This window comes from Miscanthus floridulus, chromosome 14 (assembly GCF_019320115.1).
Source record: "Miscanthus floridulus cultivar M001 chromosome 14, ASM1932011v1, whole genome shotgun sequence".
NCBI lineage: Eukaryota > Viridiplantae > Streptophyta > Magnoliopsida > Poales > Poaceae > Miscanthus > Miscanthus floridulus.
Window position 1 is genome coordinate 18,288,662 of NC_089593.1, and position 9,361 is coordinate 18,298,022.

The 9,361-nt window shown below is 45.5% G+C and overlaps 1 protein-coding gene across 5 annotated transcripts; it reads right to left on the bottom strand.

The window, feature by feature from the left end:
• Window positions 1–6,205: 6,205 nt before the first annotated feature.
• On the bottom strand, window positions 6,206–8,669 carry LOC136505337 (uncharacterized). 5 transcript variants are annotated; one of them, XM_066500486.1, is made up of 5 exons: window positions 8,161–8,669; window positions 7,638–7,710; window positions 7,094–7,158; window positions 6,839–6,894; window positions 6,206–6,474 (listed from the first exon to the last, which is right to left on the bottom strand). In XM_066500486.1, exons 1-5 carry the CDS (start codon window positions 8,197–8,199, stop codon window positions 6,306–6,308), a joined length of 402 nt encoding a protein of 133 aa, XP_066356583.1. In that variant the 5' UTR covers window positions 8,200–8,669; the 3' UTR covers window positions 6,206–6,305. The 5 variants fall into 5 exon arrangements, 1 of the variants encoding a protein (XP_066356583.1); XR_010771172.1 differs by lacking the exon at window positions 7,094–7,158; XR_010771173.1 differs by lacking the exon at window positions 7,094–7,158 and adding an exon at window positions 7,276–7,314 and having other exon boundaries at window positions 6,206–6,894.
• Between the last annotated feature and the right edge of the window lie 692 nt (window positions 8,670–9,361).

The following is a 9,361-nucleotide window of genomic DNA, read 5'->3' on the forward strand; positions in this document are numbered from 1 at the left end:
TCTCTCCACCCTAGGAAGGACCCTATAAGGTAACTGAAGTAATCCGACCGGGCACCTACCGGCTGGAGGACAACAATGGCAATGTTCTCAACAACACTTGGAACATTGAACATCTACGTCATTTTTTCCCTTAGGAACCGGTCTAAACACCTTCGATTAAAGCACATGCTCCTGTAAGAGCGCCCCCGCCCGAACGCTTTCAACCCAGGTCGCTCGGGGGCTCCATAAATATACAAATATTGAGTACTACCTCTCTGTTTTGTTTACTGCTGTATGGAAAATTCCTTCGTACCCTAATGGAAGGGTAGTTTGTTCTTTTGTTTTACCTTACGTAACTTTGCTTTAGAACATTCCGACTGATCGCACCCCGCCTTTTCCTATGGCTACGACCAGTCGAGCCTCGCGGGCCATGCCCCGGGCTTGTAAAGTTGTAGCCCACTGAACAAACGGGCAGGTACGAGAGAGAAAGAAATTTAAAACAAAATTATGCTAAGGGAAAACTAAGGAACGAAAGGGAACAGGCTTCCCCAAACGGAATGACTCCATCACAGAAAACAAAATACCATTATAACTGTTAAGCACACGAACGTTTTACTCAGGGGCTTCCCCACGAACTTAAAACTTCCTACATTTGCTAACTACTATTATATTTTTACATGCTACTAGGCCGACCCGGCGACATCCGACGACAGTGCAACTAACGAAGGCTCGAGCTGCTCACTTCCCGATGGCACGGCATCCGGCTCGGCCAAGACCGGGGCGATATTCACCTCCAATCCGACATCATGCTCTGGGTTTGCAAAAGGATCTGTAAGTCCTCTCCCTCTCTCACTAAGGAACCGCCGCAGTGTATAGGCACTCTCAGTGAGAAAGAAGAAGGAAGGAAGAGCGAGGAATCTTCGCCAGAAGAGACCACCAGACCTCCCTGAGTCAATTGAGTCACCCAGGAGAGATCCACCGGCCTCCTGAGTCGATCGATTTACTCAGGATAAGCACCTGAGATACAGGTAGGAAGTGAAGGGGCGCCCCATGCGGGCCATGCTGACTCCGTCTCAAATGATGAGCACGGGTCCCGGTCGGACATTTCCGACTGAAGCTCTCCAAACCCCGTCTCTCAGGTCATCAAGGTAAGCATGTGTTCATTAAATACAAAACTGTTCACATGAGAGCTAACCCACGATTGACAAGCGCAGGTCTTGGACGGGCATTTCCGACTGGAGCTCTTCGAACCCCGTCGCTCTAGTCTTCAAGGTAAAACACCATCAAAGCCCCTCTATTTCATTACAAATCATTCATACATCCATACGCGCATTCATCTCATACGCCTGAACCCCCTGGACGGTTAGGGCTTGAACCGCCCGGGGGCTCAGGAACTAAGCATCGCACATGCAGCGAAATGCACCAAAACGCTCTATGTTGCGCCACGAAGCGGTGGCTTGCCTCATTCGACATGAGCAACCAAACAGAGCCAGGGGAGAAAACCGTAGATGAGCACCGTGCGGCCTTCGCCTGGTCTGGCAAACCGGGTTATCTCAACCTTCTCGTTCGATCCTGATCCTCTCGCCATAGAATCTCCATCGAGGGAGAGGCTATCAGGCCACCCGGGTCGGTCTATGGAATGACCTAGGCATCTGTCGGGCTGCAGGTAAAGGAGTAGTGGAATGCCACAAGAGGGCTATGCCGACCCCGTCACGAACGATGGACCCGGATTCCACTCGATCACACCCGTTAGCGAGCTCACCGAGCTAGTCTTCGAGCCCGAGCGATCGGGACAGGAGACGAAACTCAGCCCCTCCGGTTGTGAGGAACCGGATGGGGTAGCGCAAAAATGACTCACAACCCCCACGAAGGCCTGACAAGGCTCGAGGGTTTAAACGCCATGGGACCGCGACTCTGAATTCGCGTCGACGGGATAGGCGGCATCTGGCTATGGCTTGGGACCGTGACTCCTTAACTCACATCGATGGGATAGGCGACATCCGGCTACGGCTTGGGACCGTGACTCCTTAATTCATGTCGACGGGATAGGCGACATCTGGCTATGGCTTGGGACCGCGACTCCTTAACTCGCGTAACGGCATCAGACGGCTTCACTAACTAAAACTAACTCTTTCGATCCACGGCGAGCACCGACGCCTGGGTCCACTCGTGACTCCACCTTCCCCGATCCCACGGCGCGCACCGATGCCAAAGATCGAGCTCTATTGCATCCGAAACTAAGTTATTTCCGTTCACGGCGCGCACCGACGCCAGGGCTTGTTTCAAAAACTAAAAACTTCCTCGTCCGATCCCCGGTGTGCACCGACGCCGGGATCATTAAGTTCTGTCTCAATCCAATCCCCGCGCTTAAAAACACCTCGGCTGCACAACGACGCCATGGTTAAACAAAATTCCGTCTCAAACTAAAAAACATGCATAAACACCTACTAAGACAACACCCCCAACCGGTTCAGCCTAAACCACCTGGGGCTTGGGGGCTACACCCGCGCGTGCGCTCACGCGCACCCGCTGGCAAGACAAAAATCCCCCAGATAATTCTGTCTGAATCGCCCAGGGGCTCGGGGGCTCCTGTTGGGTTCATAAACCCGGGGTCCCTCGGGGACCAGCTTCCACGCCAAGGCTCGCCCCAGAAGAACAGCTTTTTCTTCTTCTGGACCGGCCCAAGAGTCTGAACTCAATAGACCGGAGCACTCGCTTCAAGCCCAGGCCGCCATCAGCCCATCTCTTCGACCGGGGCGCTAGCTCAGGCTTAGGCCGGCTCCGAACAGCCTCTTCGATTAGAGCGCTAGCGTTAGGCCCCGGCTGCCTCCGCACGGCCTCCGCTCGGAAAGCCTGACCCAAGGACCGCCTCTGACTCCGACCCCGCGACCGGGGCTCACGGGAAGCCTGCTCACCGTACTTCTCTGACCGGCACACTAAGGGCCGACTGGGGACCATCCGACCGGGGACGCCCGCTCGGAAAGAACCAGAAGGCGTGCGGAGAAAGGCAAGGCATGGCTCACAAGTCAACACTACTGTACCAGGGACCATACCCTACACGAAGCAGTGCTCTGCAGCCACCCTGACACAAAGTATTGTAGGGGCCGCTAGAAACTCCCATATGGTAAGCCCCCTCCGCGTGTCTCTGGACACCGATTGCGGTATGGGCTCCAGGATTTGCCATACCGGGTGAACATAGCACAGCACCTCACATGCCACTAGGCATCCAGAAGTATTCTGCAGGTCCCAGCGTCATCCTTCCTGAAGAAGATAGCTCGACCTTCCGTACACATCTGACATCCTACAGCGACATCGACAGTATTGGGTGGCTTCAACCATTATCCAGTTTTCATCACCATAGGCAGCAAGACTTAGAAATATCTGTACTCTCCCCCTCTCACCTGTAAAGTCATCCCCTTCATCTATAAAAGGGGATGCGCTCCCTCCAACCAGGGGGAGATCGACTTCTTCAAGCTCAGACTCACTAGATCGACACCAACCCCTTACAACCACAGTACCACCAAGTTCCGACCGCAACCCTTCCGGTCGGAGCTTTCCGAACCTCTTGTATACCCCCTTCTTTCTCCTTCTCGTTTGTAATCCCACTATAGACTTTGAGCACCTAGGCTCAGGAATAAAGTCATCGACCTACCCCGACTAGACGTAGGGCACGTTGCCTTAACTAGTATAAATCCTGTGTCATTGAGTGCTAGGCCACCTCCGATCACAACGTACATCAAAACTACAAATATTTACTAGTTGGTCACTTTCTGCACCGACACAAACTCTTTTACTTATTTTTCTATGATTGATGTACTGTTCTAATTTAGATATATTGCTTGCTTCGTGTATGATTGCATGCATGCTTGTGTGGTGCTTTATGATCTTGTCCAGTTGGTGAGCTTTACGTGTTGAATGAAGAAGCAGATCTTTAAAGATTAGGATTGGAAGAAGGATCTAATTTTAAGGCAAGTATAGCATGGGACCATCCTTGTTACCTATACACCTTTAATTATTTAATTGATGCTGCATGTGTCTACCTTGACAACCACTAAAGATTTCCTAGTACTTTGTACCATGTGCCTTGATACCTTTGGGTTATTGCATTGGGTAGTATGATGCTAGTGCCCAACTACAACCATGATCTTGTAACTTGACTAATGGTATATGCAATAAACATTAAAAGATGCTTTTTAGCAATATGGAATCAAGGGGGCTAGAGCATTAGGCTATTTTTATGGTGCTCTAGATTCCTCTCTCTAAGGACTTATCTGTAAGTGATCATCCGGGACTTACAGTACAACTGTGAGGGCTACATGGCTCTGGCTTTAGCTCAGTATGAGAACTTTTTCTAGCTTGTTAGAGGTTACCTTTATTGGCGTAAGAATAGCTTGCCAAATCAGGTATAAGACAGCCTATACTCTTATGTGTATAGCCGTGATGGAATTGTGCCATTCGACAGGGGGGTTCCTATATCAGTTTGCCGAGTGAATCTAATGGCCCTAACTTGTTAGACGAACCTTTGAAAGGCTTCATAGTGAACCTTGCCGACCTTCCTTGGAAGTGGGTCAAGAGATTAGCTATCTCGAGCGAAAGGGTAAATCACGACTCACAGTGAAAGTGTACAACCTCTGCAGAGTGTAAAACTGGTATATCAGTCGTGCTCACGGTCACGAGTGGCCTTGGAACCCTTACGGAATAGATGATCACTAATGGTTAATGATGATGAATAATAACGATACTGATGATAAAAATGCTCACTCATGATTACTATTTATGCTATTCATTATTTATGTTTACCTGATCATGTGTTTACATGGGCTTGTGATAAACTTGTTGCTACTCCTTTGCTAAAATTATGACCATTAAAAGCTAATCATAGTTAACCAGTGTCAGCCTTTTGAGCCTCATGAACCCCATGTTATATTTGTTGAGTACGACATGTACTTACGCTTGCTTTATTTTTCAAATATTTGGATGAAAATCCCGGATGGATACCGGATTGCTAGAGTTTGGAGGAATTAGGATTGTGATCAACCAGTCAGTTGTCCTTGTGGAATTGGAGTCTTCACCCGAAGATTGGAGTTATCTTTTCGCTGTTTGCTATCTAAGGTTATATTCTTTATACTAAGTACGTTACATATTGAGCATTGTCTTTCTATATTACCCTTATTTGTAGCTATATGTGAGATTTGACTTCCTAGGCTCACATATGGTGTGTATCTGGTTTTGTTCTTAAAACCGGGTGCGACAAAGTGGTATTAGAGCAATGCTGACTGTAGGACGCAAGCCTAGTAGAAACTAGTCGTTTTATGGTTTAGAAGTTGCTACAAAAACCATTGCTCTATGAACCTTGATATTTTCTTCTCTACTATATCTCTACCATTGCTATTCATCTCTACCTTGGTGCTTATTTTAAAGCCTTTGTTCTTATCTTCACTCCTTGATTTGATATGCTTTTAGAACTATCACTCATCACCTTCTTGCGTAATCTAAAGATGAATCTTCGGATTGTTACCCCTATTATAAAGAGGATGATAGTATCGCAAGTTGAGTCAATGATTGAATTGTGCACCTTTAGTGCTTTGTTCAATTGTCATTATGCTCATGATTGTTTTGAATATTTATAATGACTGCAATGATCTCGTTGGGTGTTCCCACAATTTCATTTAGTTTATAGGCCTAAGGTATAAGGATGAATGAAATAAATAGTTGGGATATGGTATTCTTCTGTTTCCTCTATCCTGTCTTTTCGGAGCAGCCTGCACTCTTCGGCTTATATCTCTAATCTTAGATGACCAAAAATCATGAGAAAATTTTGAACAATAATAGACTTCAATATCTTTCTCTGAGCATAAGAATCAGCTCGATATCTATTTCGGTTATAGAGATACAAAAATCATAAGGCGATGCATCTGTGCTGTTTGGAACCTGAAACAGTTTATCTTGTGCACTGTTTTTGACCAAGTTAACCGCAGAATTTGGAAAAATGTTCTATAAGGAAGTTGTGGAGAATTTTATAATCTTTCCAACGGTATAAGCTACAACTTCATTGGATTAATAGAATGAGAATTACAGCTGTTTTACCACACTGTTGTTTTTCTGCTCGTGAGGAATTCCAGATTTCTTGTTCTTGCCATACACGAGAGTATCAATGGAATGACAGAATGTCTTATATTAGTTAGCCCATCTAGGAGGAGGTCCATAGCAGAGAAAACACAATTGATAAACTTGCAACAACAAGCTATTATTATTTATCCAATTTGTCACCATATAAAGATATATCTTTGCAAAAAAGAAGAAGGAAAAAACAGCTAACCATGAAACTAACAGTGCGTCACTTCAGGACCATTCCTATTACAAAGAATTAGCAGCAATAAGCTATGCTTGAAGGTGAAAACCACCGGTACTACTATAACTAGAATACTAATCTTCAACTGGAGGCACTCTGCAACATTACCCTCTGACAGCTTGGTCTTTTCAACAAGGAAAAGCCTGCATTAACTTCAATGTTAACACTATGCATAAACAAAACAAAATAATAACTAGTTAATACTTAAATGAACTGATGTCAAATATGCACTGAATATCAGAACTATGCCTGAGAAGATCTGAGATTTTGACATCCAAGCAATACATAATAACAACTCAAACCTATCTTATTTTACCTCAAAGTTTCAGTACCAATACACGGATGAAGAAGCATGAACTCTACTATTTTCAGTTGAGGGACAAAGCTATTTTCATATATATGAAAGAGGCTCCCTAATTTAAATTTTCAATATATCGAAGAGCACATTTGGTAAAGTTAAGACTGTGTACAAACTTAAAGAAAAATGACTAGTTGAAGCAACATTACATAGGCTGATATATCTTATGATACTCATCCCCTTCAATGAAGTTAATGCCTGGAAGCTGAAACATGAGACCACAAAGGTTTAGACAAGGAATTTGACATGGAAGTTGAAACATGATGCATTCTTTGAATACAGATTAGAAAGAATAATTATCTAGAATAAGCTGAAACATGATAACACAAAAGGTTCAGCCAAGAAATTTGGCAAGGAAAACCGAAACATGATGCATTATCTGAATACGGATTAGAAGCACTAATCACTGCCGCCGTGACCTGGCCCCATGAGGAGTTTAGTGGCTCGTGCATTCTTTTCATGTTACTGACTACAAGCAGTCAGCATATTAATATTGCATATGTTTGATAAGAGTAAAAATCATAGTACTTAAGCAAAGACCAAATAAAAACTAACTACATTCTGTAGAACAAGAGAATAAACTCACATAAATTTGAAGCCTGCGTACAGCATTATCAGTCCAGTACTGGAATGCTCGTATAGATAAAATCAAATTACATGTATCAATGGCCAGATCCTTCTTATTCAGGTGGCAACCAATACTCAAATTTCTTTCTTACTGATACAATAAATTAATAGCTTTAGGGCAGTTTTTTAGATAATTCATTCAGGCTAGTTAAAATTTAAGATGTAATCCATATTATAAAATACGAGATTTATACAAGTATAGATTATAGGCAACCTTTATTAGTACTAAGTACAAGGACTCTCCACGAGCAGTTTTGTTCAGACATTTGGTGCTTATTATACTATTAACTGAATTCTGCGGAAGAAATCCATAAACGTTACCTTGGTTCAAGACTTTAGAACAGCAGATTAGCAGAGGCACTTGGCAAATTTTCCAAGATAGCATAGATGCAATCTACAAACAAATTCCCTTTGTTAAAGATGCATTACACATCCAAAACAGTAAACATTGAATCTCATAGACAACAAAGGTACCCTCCCCTCTACTCCAAAGCAACAGTCAGGGTTCTTCAAGTAGATAGCACGCATCCATGAAGGAACGTGTAAAATTACTTTCTCAGGTACAAAGTTGAAAGAAAGGAAACCATATCATCTGATCTAGTGTTCTAGTTGAGACAAAAACCTATCCACAATTATTAACTACTGAAAAATACAGCAATCAAATGTCAAAATCTAACATTGGGGAACATATCTGTACTAACTAAAATAGGCAGCGAGAAGCCGGCAATCCCTCGAGCGAACAACGCGACCCAGTCCTACTGCTGCAGGGGATGGAAGGTGCAGGCTCTACTCGAGATGCACATGAGGATTGAGGAAAATCCTATTGAGGAAGATGATGGCTTACAGTTGGGGCACTTGAAGATCTGGTCAACTGGGCGCCCATAGCCAGTCATTCACCTGTTCGACGGCTGCCGCCGGCCTCGTCGCCGCATAGCACAGACGGAAAATATCGTCGGTTGTGCATAGAGGGCGACCTGCGGAGGCCCCCAGCCCCGGCACCATCGCAGGGTGGGCACACATCGACACGGCCGCCGTCACCCAGGTCCTCCCCTGCTATGGCACGTTAGGAGAGGAGGGAGATGCCCTCGGGAGAGCAGGCTTTGCGGCAGGGAGCCCGGGACCAGGCGCATAGGGGTAGCAATCAAGTAGATGCGGCGGTGGTTAGGGTTAGGGTGATGGAGGGGCGCGGCGTGAAAGTTTGGGTGCGGGAGGTGGGCGCCGAGAAGAGAGGAACCGAGGCATAGCGACCACGCTGGGACCTGGATGACGACCGAGCATATTTTGGTCGTCGGACAACTTTGGGCAATAACGGAACGGACTGCAGATGGAACCGACGACCACATATTGTACGTGGTCGCCAAACTCTGGTCGTAGATGCGAGGATTTGTTGTAGTGTTAGAGCAAGTACATTAGTGTTATCTAATAGGTGATTTCATATAGTACCACGTAATTTGAAGACAACCTAACAGACAAAGTGACAATGGTTGTCTTTTGAGTTCTCGTAGAGTAACTCTTAATTTTTTAATTTGTGCATAAAACAAAACGAACGTTGTGGGTTGCATGGTGTCACACCCCAAAATTTTTAATTTTGGGTCACTAGTAGAGAAACGACTTTTGATCCAGCTTGAAATTTGGCTTTAGTCCCGGTATATTTCGTGCCCGGGACTAGAGAGATCTTTAGTCCCGGTTTGTAGGTCCAACCGGGACTAAAGGTCATGCCCAACGGCTACTGTGGCAGACTTTTGCTGCAGGGGACCTTTAGTCCCGGTTGGAGCTACCAACCGGGACTAAATGTTAACTTTTACTCCCGGTTGGTCCCTCCAACCGGGAGTAAAAGTCTACTCCCGACTGGAGGCTACGCCCAGGATTAGAAAGGAACCTTTAGTCCCGGTTGCTGTCTTCAACCGGGACTAAAGCTTGTGTGCTTGGCCGAAGAGTGACGTACTTGTGTGCTGGGCCGGGACTAAAGCTTGTGTGCTTGGAGTGACGTACAAGTAGCAATAAGAAACGAAGAGTGACGTACTTGTGTGCTTGGCCGGGAGTAA